The 26149-nt window shown below is 36.3% G+C and overlaps 5 protein-coding genes across 14 annotated transcripts in view; 3 read left to right on the top strand and 2 right to left on the bottom strand.

Annotated features, from left to right (window-relative positions):
* The window catches only part of Atf3 (Activating transcription factor 3), a 39305-nt gene extending 31772 nt beyond the window's left edge, over positions 1–7533 (top strand). For all 7 annotated transcript variants that reach the window (XM_076432444.1, XM_076432439.1, XM_076432440.1 and 4 more), the window contains 2 exons: positions 782–918; positions 2366–7533. In XM_076432444.1, the coding sequence (XP_076288559.1) occupies positions 782–918; positions 2366–2800 (572 nt within the window). In that variant the 3' untranslated portion in view covers positions 2801–7533. The remainder of the gene's footprint in view (positions 1–781; positions 919–2365) is intronic.
* A 15-nt stretch (positions 7534–7548) lies between these two features.
* On the bottom strand, positions 7549–8773 carry LOC143213023 (protein transport protein Sec61 subunit gamma). 3 transcript variants are annotated; one of them, XM_076432457.1, is made up of 4 exons: positions 8614–8773; positions 8197–8303; positions 8023–8125; positions 7549–7948 (listed from the first exon to the last, which is right to left on the bottom strand). In XM_076432457.1, exons 2-4 carry the CDS (start codon positions 8288–8290, stop codon positions 7942–7944), a joined length of 204 nt encoding a protein of 67 aa, XP_076288572.1. In that variant the 5' UTR covers positions 8291–8303; positions 8614–8773; the 3' UTR covers positions 7549–7941. The 3 variants fall into 3 exon arrangements, with proteins under 3 accessions (XP_076288572.1, XP_076288571.1, XP_076288573.1); XM_076432456.1 differs by having other exon boundaries at positions 7549–7951; positions 8614–8772; XM_076432458.1 differs by lacking the exon at positions 7549–7948 and having other exon boundaries at positions 8019–8125.
* A 958-nt stretch (positions 8774–9731) lies between these two features.
* On the top strand, positions 9732–14594 carry Rab7 (RAS oncogene family member Rab7). 2 transcript variants are annotated; one of them, XM_076432451.1, is made up of 5 exons: positions 9732–9889; positions 10695–10880; positions 11461–11679; positions 11753–11890; positions 12322–14594. In XM_076432451.1, exons 2-5 carry the CDS (start codon positions 10701–10703, stop codon positions 12406–12408), a joined length of 624 nt encoding a protein of 207 aa, XP_076288566.1. In that variant the 5' UTR covers positions 9732–9889; positions 10695–10700; the 3' UTR covers positions 12409–14594. The 2 variants fall into 2 exon arrangements, with proteins under 2 accessions (XP_076288566.1, XP_076288567.1); XM_076432452.1 differs by lacking the exon at positions 9732–9889 and adding an exon at positions 9984–10344.
* Positions 14595–16344: 1750 nt separating this feature from the next.
* LOC143213017 (uncharacterized) lies at positions 16345–19693 on the bottom strand. The gene is made up of 4 exons (XM_076432448.1): positions 19142–19693; positions 18468–18659; positions 17137–17310; positions 16345–16868 (listed from the first exon to the last, which is right to left on the bottom strand). Exons 1-4 carry the CDS (start codon positions 19193–19195, stop codon positions 16590–16592), a joined length of 699 nt encoding a protein of 232 aa, XP_076288563.1. The 5' UTR covers positions 19196–19693; the 3' UTR covers positions 16345–16589.
* Positions 19694–22312: 2619 nt separating this feature from the next.
* LOC143213035 (uncharacterized) lies at positions 22313–25313 on the top strand. Its single transcript, XM_076432487.1, has one exon. The coding sequence runs from the start codon at positions 23515–23517 to the stop codon at positions 24469–24471; it is 957 nt and encodes a 318-aa protein (XP_076288602.1). The 5' UTR covers positions 22313–23514; the 3' UTR covers positions 24472–25313.
* The last annotated feature ends 836 nt before the right edge of the window (positions 25314–26149 follow it).

Consider the following 26149-nt stretch of genomic DNA (forward strand, 5'->3'; position numbering starts at 1 on the left):
TATTAGCTAACCAGTGAGCAACCATCAGCTCTCGGATCGGGCTGGGTCGGGTCGGGCCGCTTCACGCTCTTGCCACCTAGAAGCTAGCCTCACACTTGTTGAATTAATTTACGAGTAAAAGCTTAATTAATTAATTGAGTTGTGCTGAGTTTCTGCTACATTGTGCTCGAATATTAAAACTATAATATAAGAAATAAGACGAGATATAATAATTTAAATAAGAATAATATTTCAGAAGATTCATACAATTTTTTGAGTTGCCCTCCACTTTTAATGTCTCCAATTTTCTCTATTGTGCTAGGTTGTGCTAAGATAGTGATAAAGTATTACTTTATTAATTATTTCTTTTAAGTGACACTTCCTCGAATCCAAATAAAACAATCAAATCAAGCTGGAAGTTTGTATTCTTAAATAACCATTTTGTTGATGATAAGTAAGTTTTCGGTGATTTATGGACGGGAGTGTGATTCAACAAATGGGAGGGGGGGTTAACTTCTAGGAGGCTTCAAGCTTGCTATTATGGCGTACACCTTGCCAATTTTTATGACCTTAATCAGTGATGTTTACAATACGAAATGAGAGAAGAGTTGCTTAGAACGGTGACTTTGAAAATATAGTTCAAGGTCATCGGAATCGGCATGGTGTGCGGTACAGTAAATAATTTAGAGTTCCAGACTAAATTACATGAAGTCTTGTTAGTAGAAAACACTTTCTTGCATCCGAGTCTGTGTTATTTGGTTGCAAGCGTGGATTGTTTAATGAGTTAAGAAAAATTCGACAGGTCTGAAGTTGACGTTGCAAACGAAGAGGCGAGCGAACGGAAGCGGAGATGACACCAAGAAGAGGACGAAGAAGGAGGACGGAAGTGCGGACGATGAAGAGGAGGACGACTCGTCCAACAACAACGGCCGCAGTGGAGTAAGAACGGTTCTTCTCTAAATCGATCACGTGGATTCTCGATGGAGATTTGATTATGACAGATAATAAACTTTCAAGTCTCGTCGTTCGAAAACGTAGTTATAATAAAGCTACTATTAAAAATTTCGTTTGGAATATTATCCCTGGCAAAAAAAAGAATTCGATCGTCTGTCATAATTATTCGCATTGTATACTGATACGAGAAATATTTCCGTGAAGAACATGTTAATATAAAAATGAATATGTTTCTTTTCTAGAAGGTACTGAATGAGAAAACTTAACACCAATTCGAAGGAGGGTTCAACCATCCCCACGAGTTAAGACAATTTTTTGGCAATGTCTATCGTTATCTTCATTGTTCGAAGTATTAAAAAGAGCTCTAATGTTCCATCACGTTACCGAAATTCGTTAAGGCACAATTTCTGTATACATATATTGGGTAAAAGGACAAGACCATTTATATTCTCTTACTAATATTTTTTAATCCTTGCAATGATTTTCTGTTGAATGTACAATACCACATATTTTGCATTTGTAACAAATACGTATAAACCATTCGTTCGACAGTAACATTCACGATTTTGATCAAATATTTTCGACCAGGGGTAGTATAACAAAAATTAAAACCAGATAGTCGTGCCAATTTTCTTTTTTAAACGGTTCTTTACGAGCTAATGTACAAGGTTAATTTTTCATGGCAATATGAGAGGAGAATCATGAATAATGAAATTGTGATTCAGGTATAGAACAATTTTTACATTAATAACGAAAACATAAAGTCAAATCCACAATTGTTGTATTCATAATTTTCGTTTCACGTTCCCACGAAGAATCGTCCCTTATTTTTCACTAGCCACAACATTTCTTGTTCTGTAGTCGATATTTGTTTTTAAAAACATAGATTTGCATAGAGATCCTTGTCTAGCAATTATCTTGCCTTGTCTGGTCTAATCCTTTGCCAATATTAGCATTAACTCTCGGACGGCGGACCATTCTCACTTTTTAAAATATATTTTGAAATATTGGATAAGGTTTTCCTTGCGTAACCAGAAATTTTGGCCTTTCTCCTATAAATTTTTACCTTTTTCCTATGTTATCCAGTAAATTCGGTCGAGAAGATGTGAGAAATCCAAGTTTCGATCCTGGAGGATCAATGGTTCAAAACTTATAAATGTTTGAAGTTGAGCGATTTCCAGTGTTTTTGACAGGTTAGCACCGCAAAGTTGTGTGTTTTGAACCATTGATCCTCCAGGATCGAAACTGGATATAACATAGGAGAAACGTAAAAATTTATAGGAGAAAGGCCAAAATTGCTGGTTAATTCTGGAAATAACTTAAATGACGATTTTGATACTCTGAGTCAAAATAGACCGTGGCGCCGCCGTCAGAGAATTGAATCTCGAAAGGAGAAACGACCATTATTCTAACCAGTTCGAAACCGTTTTAGTTGACACCGGAGGACGAGGAGAGGCGTCGAAGGAGGCGCGAGAGGAATAAAATCGCGGCGACGAAGTGCCGGCTGAAGAAACGTGAGAAGACGGTGATCCTGGTGCAGGAGTCCGAAATCCTCGAGACGCAGAACCACGACCTGAAGTCCCAGATCCAGGAGCTGGAGACGCAAAGGCGTAGGCTGGTGGACATGCTGAGTCTCCACGGGCCGAGCTGTTTGAAACAGGGCGGCTCGGACAACTCGTATCAACAGTACGCGGAGCCGTTGCATCTGCCGAGTTACCAGGAGAACTTTGTGCATCCTCCTCCGGCGTTGAACCAGCCACAGAACTGCGTGACGGATTATCCGGTGAAGCTGGAGGACTACGAAGGCGATTTCTACAGGCAGGAGAGTCCGTACGTGCCAACCTCAGACGCCAGTTGCACAGTGTAGTAGCTTTATTCGTTACAAGTAATCCCTGCTGCGCCATCTTGGGGAGCAATCTCTTCGGAGGTCCGGTTTATCAGCTGGAGAAACTGCTAGTGAAATCCCAGCTGGTCGAGTACATTTGCGAGGGGAAAAGAAAGATTGCATGCATTCCAAGAATACGGTGAACTAAACCAGCTGATGATGTGACAGACGAAGTCTAGGGTCAGCCTGAAATCCTTCGGGACCTTAAGGGGGTACACTCTCCTTTCCAGAATTGCAAGGGTACGGGATGCGCCTTCTCGTTTCTCGATAATGCGTGCGAGTAATTTGCGTTATTCGAAAGCATACAGCTGCGACAGCTTCATGCTGTCGGATAATGCAAATTACGCCTCGTAAACGTAAAAATAGAACTTTCGAAGGCGATTGCGACCTAGATTGATCTTTTATCTAGCGCTTTTGACTACTGAAAAACTGCATCCTTGCATTATCGAGAAATGAGAAGGCACGTCCCGCACTCTTGCAATCCTAAAAACCAGTCTACCTCCTTAAGCAGCGAATCAAATCAATCATTTTGAAATCGGATGTCTCACTACACTACCGAAATAGATGAAGAGTTAACAGTGCGTTAACGTAGGCGTTAGGTTCGTTCTATATTTTGTCTGTGATAACAACCAGCTATGTTCACGATATGTTTGTACAGAGTGTTGTGAATGTCATCTCATTGCTGGGTCTCTCTCGTCGCGTCTGGTAAATCAGATTCTCCTGGATCTCCTTCCCTTCTCTGTTAATTACAAGTCTGTAGTCTGTAAGTTCGGTTTATTATATCATAATTGCGCGCTCCTGTGTCTTCTTTTTCGGTACCTTCATTCACTCTCTCTCTCTTTTTCTCATTCTCCTTCTATATATATATATATATATATATATATATATTCACTCTCTATCTTCTACTCTCCTCCATTTTTTAACATATCCCCCTTATACTCGAAATGTTCAATGTAGAACACTTAAAAACATTCCTCGAAAGTAACCCTTTCTTGTAAGTAAGTAACCAATTCCTTCAGTGTAAGTACTGTGACATTCTAAGGTATAATTCATACGATGGATTAACGTAAGGCGTAGAAACGGATTGTCTTTGCAACATTGAAGAATCGTAATAGCGCGCGACAATGTGTTTGCAGGTGAACCAATTCGAAATTCTTCTTGTACAGGCCTTAGTACTCTATTAACCCTTTGAACTCCTGAGTGTGACTTTCGAAAAATGTAAACGAAACGGGTTTTTAGATATATTTGGGTCTTTATTTTTTACTTAAAAACAAATACAAGTTCCACGAATATAAATCACAACGAAATTTGAGAGCTACACTTAATACAATTAGTAAACAAAATTGTTTAAAATGAGTAGCAGTCGAGGAACTCTCCTTTGAAGTAAATTTCAAATGAAACACTTGAAATAGTAGCCAGTTGTTGGCAATAAAATTGAAAAATAATTCGGAGCGCAAAGGGATCCGTCAACGAGTACGAGAAGAATCAGTTCAATTATACCGGTGAATACCGTGAGTATTCTTGAAGAATTCAAGATCGAATACATTGAAAAAGAGTAACGTCGTTGCAAAGACATTCCGTTGCTTTAAGCGAAAAAAAATCGAGAGAGCCTGTTTTAAATTAAAATGCGTTATTTTTTACATGACCATTTCTCGATTTACCAGTGAGAGAAAATATGTAACTCAGCGTGCTAAGTCTTCTGATATTGATTGTGACTATCATATTGCGACGCGCGATTCGCGAGACGCGTTCAAAGGATACTTATAATTATACAAGAATATTCGAATGATATTTAATATTATATATACATGTGCATATTTTATACAGATATATTACGGTTAATACGCGAGCGTTATTAACAGTTAATGAACGGTTAATTACATGACTATATTAAATGTTTCATTAATATGACATGAGCCGAACGACATACCTCAAACATTATTGTGGGTAGTTACCCTCCCCTCGTGCGTTTGCCTATGTAAATTCATTTCCCGTATTGTTTTAATGCTGCCTATGTAATCCCCGGACCGTGGACATTTTAAACGCGAATTCACGATTTTATTCGAACCGCTAGGAATTTTACACTAGGCTTGCCGGACGCGTTCTAATATTTTTCATTTACGATTATCGAGATTGTAAAGTTGTCAACAAATTTAACTCTTTGTTTATATATTTTTTATTATATATTTAATAATATAAGATATTATATATGTTTGCTCTATAATTTGGATATAGACACGTTCGCGTTATTTTGATGAAGATAACAGTTGTTTTTAGTGTTCCATAAGCCTAGTGTCGAACTTTATCGAAATTTCGAAAAGAAAAACGTAAACGTTCACGGTCTATCAGCTCTGATCATATGTGCTTGTTGAAATTTTAATTGTCGAATCACGCAGTGCGTACATTGGGTGACAGTGATATGCGAGGGAATGCCAAAGAACCATCAGAACATTGATCAGGGTCTACGGAACAAGGGGGACTGTGTATTCTTTTTCTTTCTTGTTATGCGAATATATTATATTATATCGAGTTCGGCAAACGCACTACGGGGCTACGTTTAAGCGTTCTTGCAATTTACAAAGGTTAGTTTATTAATAGTGAAACGCTTCGAGTCCCACGGACTAAAATGCTTTTTATCGTCGGAATGTTACCGTCAGTTCATCTCTAAACAATGGAGATTTTTCTTACACTTCGTCAGACGGAAGTGGGACAAAGTCTTCCTCTTATTATATTGTTCTTCTTCACGATATGCGATCAAGGGATTAACCGATTTATACTCGATCAGGATGTATGATGTGCGCTTACCAAAATTTTTACAAATTTATCGAGTGTTAGAGTAACGTATTTTTTCCGGAAGATTTACGTGCAGTTTCGTAGTAGATGAATCAGAGGTAAATTGATCGCAAAACTTCATATGCGAGTACGCCTACCCCCCGATTTATTTTATATAAATTAATTTATCTCAAAGCAAAATCAAATACAAGTGAAAAACATATAAAAAATATATAAAACCATATACAGTCGGGGGCAATATTAAGTGGACACTGTTAAAAATCGCATAATATCCTATACCGAAAATGTATAGAACGCATTTTATAAATTATCGTTGCAGGCTCGGATGAAGAAGTTGAAGAAACATAATTTTAAAAATTTCTCATGATTCCTACCAATTGCGATCTAAACCAATTTTTGTTTACTCATTCTCTAGCAAACTATTCAGTCTAGCATCTTAAAAAAATTCAAGTCCTTTGGGCCCATTTTAAAAAAGTTATGCGATTTTTAAGAGTCACCATTTAATATTGTCCCGACTGTATATGTATATACGCAACCTTTTGGCGGCTAAAGCTTTATTTCGCCATAATTAATACGAATGCTCTTTGTGTACAAAAAAGGGGAATCCCCCTAGATTGAACGCCAGTATTAACAAACGAACGATATTTAAAAATGACGGTACAAATACCTGTAAAAATCGGGAACGATAAGTGTATCTCTTATTATAAACAATTATTTAAGTCTTTGAAGTTATGTTCGCGAATTCTGAAAGATATCTAACATACGCGGAAAGTATAAATCGGTTAGTCGTACGAGAATGTTAAGTATGTTTGTAAATGTGCAAGACAAACGTCGACACGTATCAGTCACACACGTGTGGTGCTACATATATATATATTATATTATATATTTGCTTTTTTTATATAAATTTTATTAAGTTGCCTGAAGAGAGTATTTAATAGTTTAATGTACATGTTAAGCATGTAATATCATCGTCTATTTACTAATGCAGTGAGTTCAAGGAGTAACACTATCAGACATTACTATTTATATAATATGTATATGAATCTTTGTTTTCTTTTTTATTGGTCACTTTACATGAATCTGCAAACATCATGCATCATACTAATGTTACCGACAAATCAAAACGATTTCGAACCATTGGATCTGTGACGAATGTAATATATTATTAGCACTCGTATTCAATCATATTTCTCACGTGCAATATACAGACTGTTCGAAAGTATTGCATTTCGTAAATGAACAAAATAATTTCGGTCACGGTTTGCAATATACAAGATCCACGGATCAAAATTCGTATAAAAATTTCCGAGATGCACTTTAAATATATAAATATATGTTTGCTAATAGATACTGCCATTATTGAAATCTCGGATGCTGTTGCGTCGACGCAACAGCATCCGGTTCATAGGTTCATCTTTTTTATTAGTAAAAACGTATTGAAAAGTTTTCTTCATAGAGAATAAGCGCAGAGTAATTCTAATAACATGTTAGCAAACAGTATATAAGATTCTATATTTGTCATAACAAAATCGTACTATTGTTTCTTTTATTACCGAGTACCTGGCCATGGTTTTCCCCATGCGACAGCTATTTTTCCTTAGGAGAAATGCGTTGAATTGAAACTAGAAAAATGGCTGATCAAATTTTATCGTTGTAACCTAAGGAAAAATTTTATTCTTTAAATAAAAGTGCCTTAGATACTAATCATCCGCTAGTGTCCTTTTATTGGATATGAGGAAATATATATCGAGAACCCTGTCCTTATTTTATTATAAATATATATACGTATATGTAATATATATGTATATATTTCAATTATAGTTTGTTTTCCAAAACAAGATTTATTTTAATTGAAATTTATATAGATCTAGATTTTTCGTTTGTATCTTGTTAATAAATTTTGATTACTGTGGTTAAAAGATGATTACCTCTCGTTAAATAAAATTTGTTTCTTTATTAAATATACATTATCGTATATTATAATATATTATAATATATATGGTGTTGTGTAGCTTCGTCATTGACATAACAATTTTTTATTTAAATAGATATATAACGAATTATTATATTATATATTTTATACTATTACACATATATATATACGTACATGTATATATTTCAATCGTAGTTTGTTTTCCAAGAAAAGATCCATTTTAATTTAAATTTATGTATCTATGATGATTCTTTCTTTATTAAATATACATTAGATTGATGAACGAAATCCTTAGGGGGATCGAAACTCTGCGGGATTGAAATAAATCCCACATCTATCCCGCAGGATTGAAAATGGAGCGGGATCGCAAACCCTAGTTGGCATGGGGCGAGGTTTATGAACTTCTGAAAAGGAGAAGAATCATATTAATACACGAACGAAACATTATCGAGCATAAGAAAGCTGATATACTTACACAATAATATTATTAATTGGAATATGTATTAGTTTGACAAAGAATCCTATGAAGCCCATTATGCAGAAGCCGATGGCTGTAGCCAGAGCAATTTTCTGAAACTCTGTAGAAGATGCGTCGTTAATTATAGTCTCCACACAACTTGTAATATTATCGTGGAACAAGGAAACTCACCTTTGCGGTCAGGCTTTGTGCACCGCTTGACAAGACGAATACTGTCCTTAGCGAACTGCCGCCCAGGCTCTGTCAATTTCTTCATCTGATCCATTGTGCTTGGTAAACTGAAATGAATGTTGAAACCGTGAAATTTCTATTGGGCGGAGTTATGCGCGAGTGCAATCGACGGAAATATTTATGCGAATGGTGCGCAAAATGTGCATGTCACATATGTTTTTTGGCAGTCACGGAAAGTTCACGCGAGTTATATCGTGCGAGGATTTCGTTTATATTTAACTGCTGCTGAGACTGTGATTTTCTAACAGGTTAATTGGAGGAAATCGATGCTGATTGGGAATATTGATTGTGTCAGTACCGTTTTATAATATTCAAGTTAGTATACGATGAATAATGGACAAAAAGTGGCATACTTACGGTGTGTGTACAACCGGAGAACGCTTTACGAAGTGTTGTTTGACATACGACAAGCTACGTTTGGCGAGAATCGAGGCGCTACGTGGACACTGGTGGACACTGTGCTGGTAAGTACGTCACTTCCGGTGACTACCTAACCAGTGAGGTTGGAAGTTGATTGTAATGGCGCTAATTCGACCGTGTTTCAAATCGTCGGAAAAATTAATATATAAAGATTGTTTTTATCGTGATTAAATGTATCGATGAACGAGATGATTTATGAATTTATTAGTAAGAATTATTCAATATATTTGATTTCTATTAATTTCATAGAAACAAGCGAATACGTGCGACATTTGAAATTAAACTTTCAAATTCTACGTTGACATTACATAAATCTATGTTCTATATTAACACGATTGTACTAATCTATTTTTATCCGTATACTGAAAGTTCAACAAATTAGAATAAAATTCAAAATTCTTCGTGGAATGTGGAATCATTGTATGACATTTTCAACTTTCGATATCAACAGGAAACTGTTCACTCGGGCTAGCAATCGAGTTTTTTTAATGGAACAGTTACTTTTTAATGGAAATTTCGAGTCTAGACCAGAAAATATAAACAGTATAAAGAAGATTCCGAAAATCCGAAATAAAAGCATTTGGTTTTTTTTAGATTTGTTATAGAACTGTTTACTATTTACACAATCCAACATATTGTTAAATTCCGTAAATAATCAAATATTCCCGCCGTTTAAATCGAAGATACATCGACTACGACAGTCGATATCGATAAACACTCGTTTATCGTACTCGGTCGATAAAAGTGGCGAAGAACAGGCACCGACGAGATACTATTAATTTAATAATATTAAAGACTGCCAGGCTGACAGTGCCAGCCCCTGTGCCACCGATGGGTGGAACAGGTAACAGACTATTAGCATTTGATTTTTTTCAGACTTGCTATAGAATCACAACAATATATAAAATGATCTGTCACAAAATAACCGAACGCAACTTCAAAACTTTATTATCCACTGATTATTGCACAAGGAACTGTTTACTTGCGCGAATACTTTCTACGAATTTCAAACATTCCCGCCGTGCAAATCGAAGATATATCGACCACGACAGTCGATCTCGGTAATCGAGTGTTGATCGTACTCGGTCGATAAAACTGGCGAAGAACAGGTGACGACATCGTTGTCATACTCGTGATTTCATAACACGCCATTTTCTTTGTGTCGAGTGCTGACTTAGGAAAATTTCTCTGACTGTTTTCTATCTAAATCGAGGTAACGTGAGTTACATTTCACATTCTTTTATTCTATCGATCATCGCCTACGTTCTGCGACGAGCGTCACGTACATTTCTTAGGACAGTCGTACAATGTCCTACTAAATTCCAATTGTCGAGATCGCGTGTTGACAGATTTTCGAGCATCGCAGTTACACGGATTCTATTTTGTCTTGATTCGATCCCTGTACACGACCGTTCCATTGTCTCTCGCGTTTCACTCTCGTACTCGTTTCTATATTCAATATTACCAGGATAAACGAAATGATTAACCGCCAAAAAGAGTACATTCGAAGCATCTTCGTTTGATGATTTTTTTTTTAATAATGTACATACGTCATTACAAGGGAAGTACTTTTCCAATTCACGTTCAATGATTCATGAAAAAAGTCACGCGTCCGTAATTCTCGATCCGTCGTCCCGCTCGCTGGACTCGAAATAAATTTGTTTAACGGTGAGAAATAATCCAACATCGATAGCACTCGATCTCGAATTACCAAGTTTATTAATTTAACTTTGCGTCGTATTTTTTTCCGATCACAACACAAATCGGACTTTCCGTGCGATTGATTAAAGCTATTGTGTTTATATAATGATTTCGTTTCACTCGTGCGTGAGTTTTTCGATTTGTGTTGTTATCAAATGTACAACGAACATATATTATTTCGGTCGTTTGTCCCCGTGTTATTATCTTCGGCGAAACGAACAGCGCAGTATTTCTTTTCGAACGAAAAGTTATAATTGTTTTTAATTAATTTTCTCTCGCAAAAATTCATTACGAATAATAATCTTATTAACTTTTAGTTTACAATGGCTTCTCGTAAGAAATTACTGCTTAAGGTTATTATCTTGGGAGATTCCGGAGTCGGTAAGACTTCGTTGATGAATCAATATGTAAACAAGAAATTTAGCAATCAATACAAAGCGACCATCGGAGCAGATTTCCTGACCAAAGAAGTTATGGTAGATGATAGGATAGTTACTATGCAGGTAAATATGTCTCTTCCGCCTATTCTCCTCGACTTTCTGTTCACGCTATACTCTTGTAAGATGATTCATTGTATATGCTTCGTTGTATACAAAAGGATCACTGACGCGGATTAGTTTGCTAAAAGATGCTGACACTGCGAGCGTCATTGGAGGAGTACGTATTAGAGTACCTCATTTTACGGGTTTGGGATGTGCCTTCTCATTTCTCGATAATGCAAAGATGCGGTTTTTCAGTAGTCAAAAGCGCTAGATAAAAGATCAATTTAGGCCACAATTGCTCTCAAAAGTCCCATTTTACGAGGCGTAATTTGCATTATTTGGCAGCATGTAGCTGTTGCAACGTAAACGTAAAAGTAAGACTTTTGAGGATGATTGTGGCCTAGATTGATCTTTTATCTAGCGGTTTTGATTACTGAAAAACCCAATTGTTGCATTATCGAGAAACGAGAAGGCGCATCCCACACCCTTGCAATCCTGGAAACTAGAGCCTACGTGTACGAGAGCGTAAACGGAAAGTCTCCGACTAGGGGTGTTTAATTAATAGATTGCATTGAATAAGAAATCTTTAATTTTCGAGTAGATTTGGGATACGGCAGGTCAAGAGAGGTTTCAGTCTCTAGGCGTTGCTTTCTATAGAGGCGCCGACTGCTGTGTACTAGTGTTCGATGTATCGGCACCGAGCAGCTTGAAGTCCTTGGACTCGTGGAGGGATGAATTCCTAATTCAAGCTTCTCCTCGAGACCAAGATAACTTTCCGTTTGTCGTTCTTGGGAATAAAGTTGATCTAGAACCGAAACCGGTAAGGGTATTTCGCATAAATTCAATATTCTCCGCAGCCCGAATACATTAGTATTTATTTGTTCAAATTCCAGTTTTCTAGTAAGAAAGCACAGCAGTGGTGTCAGTCTAAAAACAATATTCCATACTTCGAAACTAGTGCAAAAGAAGCAATTAATGTCGAACAAGCCTTCCAAACGATAGCGAAGAACGCTCTAGCCCAGGAAAGTGAAGTAAGTCGCTTGTAAATACTTTTGCTTTTCCGTTAGGGTGAAGGTAACAGTTACGGATATTTAAAGGAAGTTTTTTTAAATGAATTTCAAGGCATTCTGTAATTCATTTTGCATTATTTCTGATAAACGATCGATCGTCAATCTTGTTTCTGTATCGTCAAATGTTTCTGGACGATTTTCTTACAAAAGCAAAAAAAATATTGCATGTAAACACGGCAGCTTCAGTGGAAGAGGTAGGGGGAAGGAACAATGATCGTGGAGATTCTCAGGGACCTAGATCACGACTTTGCTGTACTTCGTGTTATTTTTATTACTTTCTAAAAAGTTTGTTTCGCGTCCGATAATCGAGTGTGGCACGGTGTAACTGGTACCTTTCCCCTAGATCGTGAAATACAGCATATTAATTAAATACGAATGCGCTGCTGCTTCAGGTGGAACTGTACAATGAATTCCCCGACCAAATTAAGTTGACTAACGACCAAAGAAGCAACGGCAAGGGTGATTCTTGTGCCTGCTAGGTCTTGGAACAATGAGAACTTTGGACGAGCACATAGATGTACAGGTCAGATCGTACATTCGCGTACCTGCGCGTACCTGCGCATTTTAAAAATACTACATCGAGCTTCATATGTTTCGGAAGTTCCCAGGTATGCTCCTCGGTTGTTTTAAATTTCGTTTGAAACAACTCTGAAAAGTATTTACACGCTTCGAACGGTTTTATTAAAATTATACACGAAGATCGACACGTTTCTAACAGTAATGTCTAACGTTTTTGTAACCAGGAGCATCCGTTTGGCTTCCTCGCATAAGAGACTGTGTTGTAGTTTATTATTGTGTGTGTTTGTGCTGCACTCGACTTTCCAAATGTGTTTGGTCGGTCGAGCGATATGTTTGAACACATTTCTAAATATTGTAACGCTCTCTTATCGGGTATGACGAAGAATATGAGCTGCCCTATCTAATTGCATCTTTACAACTCATTGTTAATGCCCTTTCATTCACTGGAGCGAATACTATGTTCTTTTCGAGTTCTATCATACGCATATAAACTGTCGGTGTTGAGAAACGAAATTTCACCGGTCGGGAACACGAAACCTAGCGTAATTAGATCATTCGCAAAACGCGTTTGCTCATGATTTATTAAGTACAATCGCATTTAACCCGTGGGGCTCCGAAAAATGATTTATGATCTGTGGTTTGGCACGTTTCACAATGGCTTGAACATTGCTTCGATGAAATGAGAACCGTTCACAATTGAAATTTTTACGAATTCGTCAATATAGGGAAACTTCTTAACCATTATTCAACTACCTCTGAATTCCTTTGATAATGGGTTTGTTAGTTAGAAATAATTTATCGTTTTCAAAAAACAATCTTTTTCAAATTAAACAGTTCGATAAATTTGTTCATCCGTGTTCTCAATGCTCCCGCGATACGTATGTATGTATTAGTATTTTCGTGTGTTTGCAAATTACTCCCCATGATGTGAGAACTCGGAACCGCCGTGCATGGATTTTCAGTGCACGCTAATTTTATACTGCTCGTTCGAATACAACTAACGTCAGCCGAAAACTGTTCAAGATTTTTTAATTTTATACAAAAGTTGTGAATTATTATAAGAACTTGTTAATTTTACAGAAAATAATTGGGAACAAAATTGAATCTTCATTTCACTTCTCGAGTCAGATGTTTGATCTGTAATCTCATGTATTTTTTCGAGCGTGTTCATTTAAGAAACGCGAGCATGAGTAATTAGTTGTTGGAAAAATTATGCGACGCGGTACCGACGATCACTTCCACATTTGAAATGATCATTTTAGATCTAAGCCACGATCCTGAACCATGTAGAGCAAAAGTTACGTGAGCTATGTAAAAGCTGAAATGATACATACCTATAAGATTTCTTATAAAAAAAAAAAGGTTAGCACGTATACACATATGCGTACATTTATGATCGTGTCGCGTCTCGATCGACTGTAATCTGCATTTTCATATATGTACGCGTGTATACGTAATTATATATGTATATAAATGATGATGATCATGACGATTATAACTATAATTATTAATATAATTTTATCAAAGTATGTTAACGATAGATATTATAAATATTATTAATTATTATTATATTATTACTATTACTATTATTGCTGCTGCTACTGCTGCTGCTATAAAAAAAAACTACTACTGCTACTCTTAGTTTTAAGCGATCTAAAACAACAACAACAACAAAAAAAGATGAAATTACAAGTAAAAAAAATACATTTATTGCAGAAAAATTATGAGCTGGTCGAGTTAATTCGCTGATATGTCCGTGCCCGCGGACAATTGTCGTGCGATGACCTGAAGGATTAAAACAAAAAAAAAAGTATAAGACTATCCCTATTGTGGTTCGATGTCTATATTGTTATCGAGATGAGTGTCTGTTAAGATAGGTAGCAAAAATCTAGCGACCTTGTACGAGGTAGTATATAAGATTAACAAGAAAATATAAACTGAACTAGCACCAATTTAGAGAAATGTGAAAGATATTATAATAGATTAATAGTTCTTTTTTTCCAAGTACATATAGAATGCGTGTAATGCAATATGGTTTTATCGAACAGTTCTTTTTTTCCAATATGTTGTTACTTTCCAACCGAACATGTAAATTGACCATTTACTCCTGTACGAATGTAAGAAAGTATATCCGTTTTTACACAAAGCAATCGCTTCATCGCTTCTTTCAAACCGACTAATTCGTTTCAATGCAATCCAGAAAGGTATACGATGAAAATGTACGTGTGTATACCGAGTGTCACGAAAGTATTGCGCTTCTTCGAATGGGCTGTTCTTTTTCGAGGGAGTATATTTTTCGGACACCCTGTATAACGGAACACATACAATTATACGTGCACAGTACGTATACGTATACATACACCAGTATATATATATATATATATATATATATATATATATATACATGTGAATGTTCAACTAAGGATATCTATGAGTAGATTATAAAATGCGTATAGAATATTTTATATTAATATATCATGTGTACGATATTACACGGCCTTTGTTAAGTTTTCAACAAATTTTTACGGTTAATGTCGAAATATATACGTATACACACATACGCCTTTATAGAGAATAAATTACATATTGATTTACGAGCAATATACACATATAAGTCAGATATCTGTTGACAATTTTTTCAAAGTGTAATTGCTTCGATGTCTTTCAAGTAGCATACTTTCTGATATCGCTTTCGCATTAAATTTCTCTCGATTGCGCCAGTTTCCAATCTTTATTTCGACTCCTCGAAAAAACAATTTTTTTCCGCGCCTCTTTTTATTTTTTCAGAACTGTAAAGTTCTACTTATTTCATTTTATATAACTCCCAGGTTGGAAGCCGTTGCTCTAACGTCAAATATTATATGCAGATCCGCAGGTGTGCGAGATAAATTAAGTTATTCATATTTGCAATTGAGAAATACCTTGGACATTACTGGAGATGGTATATTGCGATTTAAAAATAACTTAAATGAAGATAAACAATATCTAAGTTGTTGTAAAGATTAAAGTATACGGATGAGTAAATGAATTTATGATGTTAACGTAGGAGGTTTATGCAGGTGATTCATAAATACGATAGAATATTCTGCCTAAATACGTATCAGTATTACAGATACCATTTAAATGCCATCGCGTGCATTCATGTCTGGATAAAACGGCCGACTAATCAATTGTGTCCAGTTACAAGAAAAACTGATCGGAGAACTGCACGAGTATATCTATGAAAGCTATAGCTATTAGCAGTGTGCTAGGTCAGAGAAGTAGAACACCGTTGCGTTTATGCGGGTAGAGAAATCCGTGTGAAACTGATTGATAGTTTGTATTTAACACATTTTTTAGCAATTGTTTTCCTCATACTGCCTTAAATTAACTGGCTGAAATTTCAATAGATTGCGCATTACTGGCTTTATAGCAAATATTCATTATTTCATGTCGACGTGCTGGGTAAACGACTTGTCGAGCAAAGAAAACACGCGTCATATAAACAAATTTTTTAACCCAAAGAGATTGTATTAAACGTAAAAGGAAGAACGTATATACATTTAAAACAAAAAAAGTAATAAATCATGCGATAGCATTACAGATTGCGAAGTTCTATGATTTTCCGTGTGATATATGATATTTTTTTAATATTCGTTATATGTTCATGTAATTTTTACTAACTTTGTGGCGCGTTTTATATGGAAATAAAATAAATGAATAATACTCAATAATGAATGCCATAAACTCAAAGTTGCTTTTACCATGTACATGTCTGATGGAAGAGAAATGTAATTGTTATCTAGATCTTTAGCTGCAAATTGAAATTATTTTGCAACGAAATGAAAGATAGATCATACGAGAAGTTATTATTAAAGATAGATTATATATGGAAACGAAGCATAATAAAAAACAAATTTCCATAGGTGTTCAATTTCATATTATTGGCAGGGAATACAATGAAATCTTCATAAATAAATGCAAAGAACAATTCACATCTCGAATGAATATTTTGCACGAGACTAATGGACAACTAAAATACTGGACAGTCTAGGAAATCAACGTTACAAAATATTCAACTGTAAAACGAGTAGAATACAGCCATATTTCGTTCGGTTCGAAGGAGGTCTTTTACAGATGAGGTTCTTAGCAGGTTTTCTTTTCAGTTGTCGACGCATCTGTTGGCAGATATCCTCACGTCGGTAGTTCCGGAACGAACAACGGATACAGCTTGCCTGTAGCAAGAGTCAGCCGACAAAACAATTTGGAAGGAAGCCGATTGTGCAGTAGATTTCAACGAGCTAACTGTGCTTTCGTAGGCTCTGATAGATTGGTTGGTTGTGCCCAGTTTGAGAGCGGCGCATCTCTGCATTTGGAAGATGTCGGACGAGTAGCAGTTCAGCATGATGCTGTCCAATTCGCTGATGTATTGACTTCCGGTCTGGAAAATAAGAATGAATGAATGAAACGAAAGTGGATCCAACAAGAAACTATTATCGAAAACGAGTAGAAAAATGTTCCATCGCAATGAAGATCACAATGAAGATTCTATTGAGATTATGGAGATGCTTTTATGGGAAAATACCATTTAGTAGATTATATTGTAGTTTACAAAATATAATTAGGTCAGGCTTGGTAGATTTAATGTGAAGGAATTAGCTTAATGAAGATTTAATATTATTGCTGTGCAGTTGTTGTAAAATACGTACATTTTGAGCGGCCTCAAGATTGTTCAATTGCGATTGCAGTTGTTGTTTTCCACTCTGCTGGCATTTGTCGAGGTCTGAGAAGCCTGTTTGGCTGAGAGTCCTCAAGGTAGCTTTGGCATCGGTGTAGCAATGTTCAGCATCCTTTCCTTTGGCTTTAGCAGCATCGACATTGGCCTAATAATATTGTTTGAGACACTGTTACTGTCAGATTTGTTTGACTCTGATGACACTGTCCAACAGCCAAAAAGTATTTCGATTCCCATTATGCGATTCTTGTAGCGTTTTCCGCGCTGATTCCGAATCTGGTTTTAATTTTTTCCCTATACGTCCAGTTTTTGAGAAAATGGAGTTTAAAAAAAAGACATATTTTTCAAATTTAAACAAATATTGCGATGTTATTATAAAAGATATTGAATTGTTCTTTACAGCAAAAGATTCTGTAGACTTTCCCGAATACAGTGATATCCAATATTAATACATTATGATTGTTTAAACATGTTTAAACAATGATTAAAGACGGAGATGCACCACTTTTGCACCAATTTTTGCGGATATTTTCGAATTTATCTCAAAAAATAAGGGTCCAGCGAAAAATTGAACTATACCACGCGAAAGAGCAGACTTTTATCTTGGGAAACCCCCCTGTGAAGTTGGCATGGTCGACGTTTTCTTCGAACCAGAAAGCAAAATATCTTCGCGCGACATGAGTTTCCGCCAGTGGCGCTCGGGACGGGATACGGCGCAGTGACGGGATACGGAGCGGCGAACGACCGTTCTGGTGGTGAGCGCCACTGGTGACAACTCATGTCGGGCGAAGATATTTTGCTTTCTGGTTCGAAGAAAACGTCGACCATGCAAACTTCACAGGGGGGTTTCTCAAGATAAAAGTCTGCTCTTTCGCGTGGTATAGTTCAATTTTTCGCTGGACCCTTATTTTTTGAGATAAATTCGAAAATATCCGCAAAAATTGGTGCAAAAGTGGTGCATTTCCGTCTTTAATCATTGTTTAAACATGTTTAAACAATCATAATGTATTAATATTGGATATCACTGTATTCGGGAAAGTCTACAGAATCTTTTGCTGTAAAGAACAATTCAATATCTTTTATAATAACATCGCAATATTTGTTTAAAGTTGAAAAATATGTCTTTTTTTTAAACTCCATTTTCTCAAAAACTGGACGTATAGGAAAAAAATTTAAACCAGATTCGGAATCAGCGCGGAAAACTCTATAAGAATCGCATAGTGGGAATCGAAATACTTTTAAAAAGTTGAAATTTGTTGGACAGTGTGATTAGACTAAGCTTGCGGAAGGTGTATGTATACTCACGCGAATGTCAGTCAACGCAGGGTTCACAACGTTATTCAGTTGTTGCATGTTTTCGATCTTCTTGTTGGACAGTTTGTTCTCCGTGTCGAATTTCAAATTGCTTGTGGAACGTCGCAGGTCATTCATGATCGAGTTAACATTGTTCTTTGCCTGCTTGATTCCTTGCGTCAGCTGGTCCAATGGTCCGTAGGCCTGAAAGAAAAATATTACGATGATACATTTACTTATAATTATTAACTCTTTATAGTTATAGTCATAGTCGATCTTCTCCACGAATTAATTGTTACATCTAATACATAAATCTTGAGAATTAAAATTTGTGTGGACAAACCCTCCAACATAATAGTTTAAAAAAGTATGAAGCAAATGAAGTAATCAGCAAAGTATTCAAAGAACACCATGGCTTCTTTTTATTAAATTGTTTTCATATTTTAATGGTGCAAACTACATTAACAATGTTCCGTTAATATAGTTTACGATATATCAATCAATAAACTCATTATCTAATCTCTTCATTCAAGTTTATTTCTGTAGAACTTGATCGATACTATAGATTCAATGATAAGAGTTTAGAGTGATTAAAATTCCATTGGTTTCTCGGTTAATATTTTTTTAGGCTTGTCGTAGAATTAAAACTGAATGATTTGTCACCAAACAATTCAATAAATGTTTACCTGGACAGCGCAAAGAGCAGCGGCGAGGAGGACAATTGCGATGAACGACTTCATGGTTGCAAATTGCTTGAACTGCAAACTGTTTCCCGCACTGTGTGACCGCGAAATGATAAAGGCAGACCTGAACTGTTTCCTTTTATAGGTGAACAATCTTGAGACAAATTAGATCATCGGGGCAAAGGGGTAGACGCGATAACGTCTGCTCGAACACATGATCGCATTACGGCGGCTGCGGTACTTCCCCGCACCTCCACAAATTAAGAATTCACAGGCAAACATTGTCGGAATAATCGGCCTCATCGCGGACATAACTGTGCAACTGGTGTCATGGTTGTTTTTCCTAACGGGTCTTTCCGGCTTCGCGCGATATCGTTGTTTTCTCTTTAGGGGAATCACAAAGTAAACCTTTTTCCCAGAGCAGGGACAGTTTAGGAGGAAACTTTCTGCTGTTTTCCTTGTGGAATTTGCTGAGGGGAATCACAAAGTAGGCACAGTCTGATCATGACATTTTTAGATATTTTTTTCAGAATAACTATTCAACCTGTTGCATTGAGATTTTACACAGATATTTATTGACATTTGATGTACACCTGTGATTTTTTCCAAGTAATAATAACAAAAGTTACATAAGTTATATAATTTTGTATAGGACATGTTTTAAAAATCTTTCTACTGATCGGGATCAAAGGAATGAATAAGTTGCTTATTAATCAGCATAAATATTTTGAAGTCGAATACCAATTTTTAAAATATTTTTTGGCGCTTAAGACAGTAAAGAAAAAATAGTGGCGGATTTGAAAAATTTTTCGCGCTTTGAAAGACACGTCGTGCTTTCGTTTGACACCTGTGTCGCAAAAAAGATAGTGATATGCAAATGATTGGGCTTGAAATAGCTTCTTCACCTTTTCATATTTGCAGAACATTGAAAATATTGCTCGTGTTTAGAAATGTGTTACGAAATATGAATGCATATACAATATATAAATAAATTGTAATTTAAACCTAAAGTTTGTCTGATACATTTTTTGTATTTTAAATTGTTTAATATCCGATCTAAATTAATTTTCAATTTAATTTAATGTCTTTCTTCACTTAGAGTGATAAGAGCGATATTAAATTTCTCAAACGGAAGTATACGATTGTTTCCGTACCTGAGATAAGTATAAATTCAATAAAAAAATTGAATGGCGTTGATAAAAAAAAACTTTCTACTTGACCATGAGTCTCTCGCTGATTCTTTTGTTAATTGAGATAATCCTAATCTGCATCCGGCATCTCTGAGAAAACAATTATATAGCTATAGCTGATATGAAACTTTGAAAATATGTATTTCACACAACTTTTTATTTATAAATTATTTAAAAATTATTATACATAATCGTACAATAAAAACGATTTGCAAAAGAATCACATAAATATTATATTATATATATATACAAATAAGAAGTTTAAAAATTCATAAAAATTTAGAAACTATGATGAATATAAATCAATATTTTCCTTATACCTTTCATCATTATTTTTCTTTGAATGAGTTATAATGTCAACAAGTGACACATTTGATAAGAAGATTGCAGTTCCGAATAATTGTTCCGCAATTTTCCAGATTATTTATAGCATCCAGCAATAGGTGCAGATTGAAAACCTCGATAAAATTATAAGTGCTTGAAAATAACAAATATATATAATATCGCATCGTTCATTAGAGATAACGATCGTTGTTTTGTAGAAGTAAATCGCGTCATTGTTCCTTTTCTTCGAGTTGAACAGCCGTATTGTTTTAGTGCTTGAATGGTTGACTTTTGGGATTTTTAAGATTACATATACATTTATTTTCTATTTATAGAAATTGAATTTTAAGGTAAAAACTTATCGGACAATTTCCTTCGAAAATTCAAGTAAGTGTAATTTGTGGAAATTTAAAAAAATTTTGATTGTCTTCATTTATATTTCAAAATATGAATAGATATTTTTAAAAATAGTATAACTTTTTTGCAGAGGTCGATCTCAATACCCTTGAGGGATTTTTGGTTTTGTCCACCTAAATTTTTCGAACCCCCTTTAAAAAAGGTGAGGGATTCGAGGAAAGAAAATTCCATTGTGCTTGCACAGTATAATTGACCAAACAAATTTCTTGAGCATAGTCAGAGAAGTCAATGCTTCCGGGATGTTATCGTCAGCAATCCCAGGCCACTATAATTGACGTACATTTGTGAAACTCGTGCTGTTCAATTTGTTATAGCTCGCGAACTGTTCAAGCCTTTTTTATGTGCTGTCGAAGCTGCGACGCCCTTTGTAAGAACCAGAATAATTGCCAATGTTTATACATAACAGAGAGGAAATGAGAGTCAATGAGAGTGCTCACGCCCGGGCCCGGGCCCGGGTTTTGCCCGTACCCTGCCGCGTGCCCACCAGTGCCAACCGTCTACCGCTTTTTATCTATATATACTGTCATTAGTTCGCCCCCGGATCATAGGCGGCGCTAAAATACTGGTCACATTTTTAACACGGCAGCACAGACGAGATATAGGAATAGACCTGACACCTAATGCATTTTGGTGTCCGTCGGTATCGGTGCGCTAACGCCCCATTTCCTATATCTCGTCTGTGCTAACACCCCGTTACCATTCAGTGTCAACACCTCTATACATAGAATTAGAGAGATGTATTATTATTATTTCTAGGGGCACAATATTTATAGCCGGGTTAATAGCAAATTATGGATATAATTTAAAGAAAATTATTGCTATCACTGGCATTTTAAGGTGTCGGTACTTCAGATTCCTATGGACACCAAGTCCCATAAGGTGTCAGGTCACCGACGAGATACTATTAAAGACTGCCAGCAGTGATGCCGAAATCGTGGTACTGTGGTACTAAGCCGTGGTACGAGACCCCCCCACTATGACCTACCGTTGCCCCTACTGGCCTTCTCCAACTCGCTCGCGCGCTACACTCACCAACGTACCTCTCCTAGGATATGAGAGGTACGTTTGTGAGTGTAGCGCGCGAGCGAGTTGGAGAAGGCCAGTAGGGGCAACGGTAGGTCATAGTGGGGGGGTCTCGTACCACGGCTTAGTACCACAGTACCACGATTTCGGCATCACTGGCCAGCCCCTGTGCTATTCAGCGTGCCCGGTAACCGGGCGCGGGGATAACGTGAAAGTTACAGTGATCTGATATACCACATCGCTAAAAATTCGAAATAGTGCCACAATAATGCCAAAACATCGTCTGAAATATGGCGGAGAATGTAACATTTAATAATAATCGATATAGTTTCGTGATAATTCGCATTCTCACCGATGCATCGCGACGAGAATCTCCTCAGTGGTCTTCTTCACCGACAAAATGCCGTCGTTGGCCTTCTGTTTCTCTGGATGGAGCCAGAATATATCGTAGAGGGCGTAAGAAACACCGAAATATTCGGGCTCGCCAACTCCCATAAGGCTGGCAGTATCTCGTCGGTGGTCAGGTCTATTCCTATATCTCGTCTGTGATAGTATCTCGTCGGTGTCCAGGCTAATAATGATGTAGGTAGGATCTTGTCCATGCTAAAGATGATGTAGGAGCTGATCCAGGCTAAGCGCTAGAGTAGGGGGCAGCACTATAATGGGCACAACCAAAACCCGAGCGTGAGTGAGCACTCTAATTTCCACTCTGTTCATAATGTATTTATTATTTTTAGTATTGAATCCAATTTCCTGCAGATCCCTTATTAATGGGCGTCTACATAAACAATAAATGCTTCTATAGAATGCTATAGTTGCTCAATAAGGAAAGGATTGAAATATATTATGTGCAACTATTAATCAGTTAAAATTCATGATTTTTAATAACAAATCTCGTACATTCGATTGAAAAGGAGGGGCCAAAAAGTAGGTGGATACAACAGCTCCCATTACTCTAACAAAATTAAAAATCAATATCACAATACTATCTCAAAACATTCATAATTTACCAAAGTATACTCAAATTAGCTTATTTAAATAAGTTCGAGCACGTTCTAATCGCTATTAGCTCCTCCCACTCCCACGAAGTTCAAGGCAATAGCGTTGGGCTTCCCCCCACTTAGGAACGCGCCAGTTGGGTACCGATGCGCCATATTTTTCGAGGTTAGAATGCCAAGGATTACAAACGACTGAGCCGTGAGCCTGTAGTATTTTCAGGTCATTTTTCAAATGGCGTGAATACAAGATTTAAATAAACAGTTAGGAGGCCGAAAAATGATCTTGCAGTAAACGTCGGTCCTCGTTGATTGCGGTACAGCATCTTTGTTCGTTATATTAAGACATAAAATACAATATCGTCCGAGAGTATTCGAGGTCGGTGTCAGGTTATGTGATTGTTTGAGACCGGTCACGTGATAGACAATGGAATCTCCTACACAAGAGAAGGACGAGCAGGATATGGAGAAGATTTATGTAGATCTAGAACAGCTGAAGAAACGGATAAATCATTTTATTTACACGGTCGAGGGGGATAATGCGGGGGAGCCGAAGAAAATCAAAACGCTCACAACGAAAACTCAGCGTTTGTTGGTACAGCACAAACAGGTGAAAGAGGAGTTACAGCGTTATGAGAACGAGTACAGAAAGGCGTTAATGAAAAACGCGAAGATTTTGAAAAGAACGTTGAAACGGGATGAAAGAAAGTTGGAGGATCTGAAGGAGAAATGTAAAACTCAAGGTGTGCAGGTGGAAGTCGCGATGTTGAAGATGAACCGAAACGACAAAGAACCGAAAAAGACGAGAAGACCGATAGAGGAGCGAAGCGATAAAAGAGTTATCAAAGGGAAATATTCGACGATCAAAGATAAAATCAAGATTAAAATGAGGACGAAGAACAAACCGGCGGGACGGAACATTTTCAAGCAGAAGAGCACGAGACGCAGCGATAATATCAAAATTCAAATTCAGAAAAACAAGGAGACCGGCGAAAGGGAATTGTTCTTTTTTAATTCCAGTAATGCGAAGGAACGGTTCTCGAATTTGATGCAGCAGAAAGAGGTCAAGTCGAACAACTTCCGCGAATGCAGAATTATGCTGCAGAAATTAACGGAGGAACAGGCGAAGAAGTACACCGACAAGAAGAACCCGGAACAGCGGAAGGTTCCGCGGAAATCACAGGAATCCTTACCGGACAACAGTATAAGAAAATCGTCCGGTGTCGAACCGAATTGGCAAATCAGGATCCCGAAAGCAGTTTTGGAGGAAAGTCAAAGCGACCTGCAGAAGATGTCGAACACGTCCGACGTCGCGTCGGGAACTAAACGGCCACGTTCGCCCGATAAACAAGCAGTAGCGTCGGTCTCTCCTCTGAAGTTTTAAACAAATTCTGAAAGACATTTATTATTACTAGACAGCGGATCTTTATGCAAAAAAAGAAAGTTCTATTTAATTTGCACCAAACTGCAGTAAAATAGAAATTAATAGGATGAAAATAGACTATAACAGTATTTTTAAATGCATTTTTAACATAAATGCATAAACATCCGCAGTCTAATTGTTAATGACCCTCGCGAATGTGGCGGCATCTACACATTATTTAGCAGGACCAACTTTCAGATAATCATTTTGAATTTCTTTAATTATACGGAAGAACGATCATACGAGTATGGAATGTTAAGTTTTTGCCACTTGGATTATTATTCTGATTGAACAAGAAATACAGTATGTTCTTTTAATGAAAAGTTGTAGATTGTAATTTTGAAGAAAATTTGAATTCTCGTTTCTATTTTCATTGTTTTTAATTATCATATTACTGTATGAGTATTTAATATAATATGTAATGCGCTATTTAGTATTGTGATTAAATACTATTATGTATTATATATGAGTTATCTTTGCCAACATAATATTATGCTTTGTATCGTGCATAACTTGACGGATTTCAAATTCATTTGTGGCGCCCAAGATGTAAAGTATAATTATCGAATAAATAAAATGCAATTAACGTGCGTGCTTCTTTATTGAAGTTAGATATAAATGTCAAGGTCTCGAGTAAAGCAATTTTGGATGAAACGGGTCGCGGAATAAGTACAAGCGAACATTGTTTACAGATTTAATGTAATTAAGTAATTGCAGTACATTGGTACTAACAATCATGTCTGTATTAAGCTACATATTAATGGTATTAAACAATACATATATTAATAAATTACTAAATGAAACTGTACAGTGTTACTTTGCTGTATACAGATTATTGAATGATATATCTAATTTTCGAGAATATGTATGAGAAGAAAAATCAAATGAGAGAACTTTTAGATACCGAGATCGTAAAACTTACACGCTTATAATCGCACAATGTCCTTAAGCTTATAAAAAATACTCGATAGTGGCAGTAACGAATCGCAATCATTTTACAGAATTGTTCAGATAAAAGAGAAAGTGTATGAATAAGCTTCTCACGCATACGGAATACAATGAAATAGAACAAAAGAAGAAATACTCGATGACAATCGGAGAGATCGTCACGTTTTTAGTTTCTTTAAACCATCGTTCGACTACAAGTAATAATATACATACAAGATGCAGATACATTTAGTTATGTGATGTATACTACTTTTTTTATCATTAGACAGTCATCGTTTGGCATTCGTCGACAAACATTGTATTAATATTGTCACAAACGAGTTAGAAGTAAATATAATAGTTGCTGCTTTATCAAAAGTGCTATGTCTCTTACAAATGCGACTAAACCGCTCGGCGATCGACTAACTTGACAATGATATGAAATTTTGATCGTATGGCTGTACAAAAGTCTGTACAAAATATATATTTTTGTACCTGTTTTGTACCACTGTCTTTTGCTGTACAGTAAAACTTCATTTATCCAGACCGTCACACTTAATCTCTGTCTTATTTTATCATTCGAGACCATGCAGACCATTCTAATTGAATTAAACTTGTAGCGTATGTGTCTTTTACTTCCAATGTTGTGGTAAAAGTATACACATAAAATGTGCAATACATAAAATATATTTGTGGTCCCATTTGAGCCAGA

Source organism: Lasioglossum baleicum, chromosome 10 (genome assembly GCF_051020765.1).
Source record: "Lasioglossum baleicum chromosome 10, iyLasBale1, whole genome shotgun sequence".
In the NCBI taxonomy this organism is placed as follows: domain Eukaryota; kingdom Metazoa; phylum Arthropoda; class Insecta; order Hymenoptera; family Halictidae; genus Lasioglossum; species Lasioglossum baleicum.

Bases quoted from the DNA above. Each gene is read 5' to 3' on its own strand.
- LOC143213035 (XM_076432487.1), top strand. From the start codon at position 23,515: ATGGAATCTCCTACACAAGAGAAGGACGAGCAGGATATGGAGAAGATT.
- Rab7 (XM_076432451.1), top strand. From the start codon at position 10,701: ATGGCTTCTCGTAAGAAATTACTGCTTAAGGTTATTATCTTGGGAGAT. The intron at 11,680-11,752 runs GTAAGGGTATTT...TTCAAATTCCAG, and splicing joins TTGATCTAGAACCGAAACCG to TTTTCTAGTAAGAAAGCACA. The intron at 11,891-12,321 runs GTAAGTCGCTTG...CTGCTGCTTCAG, and splicing joins CTCTAGCCCAGGAAAGTGAA to GTGGAACTGTACAATGAATT.
- LOC143213017 (XM_076432448.1), bottom strand. From the start codon at position 19,195: ATGAAGTCGTTCATCGCAATTGTCCTCCTCGCCGCTGCTCTTTGCGCT. The intron at 18,660-19,141 runs GTAAACATTTAT...TTTTTCTTTCAG, and splicing joins CTGCTCTTTGCGCTGTCCAG to GCCTACGGACCATTGGACCA. The intron at 16,869-17,136 runs GTACGTATTTTA...CTTATTTTCCAG, and splicing joins ATCTTGAGGCCGCTCAAAAT to ACCGGAAGTCAATACATCAG.
- LOC143213023 (XM_076432456.1), bottom strand. From the start codon at position 8,290: ATGGATCAGATGAAGAAATTGACAGAGCCTGGGCGGCAGTTCGCTAAG. The intron at 8,126-8,196 runs GTGAGTTTCCTT...CATCTTCTACAG, and splicing joins CACAAAGCCTGACCGCAAAG to AGTTTCAGAAAATTGCTCTG.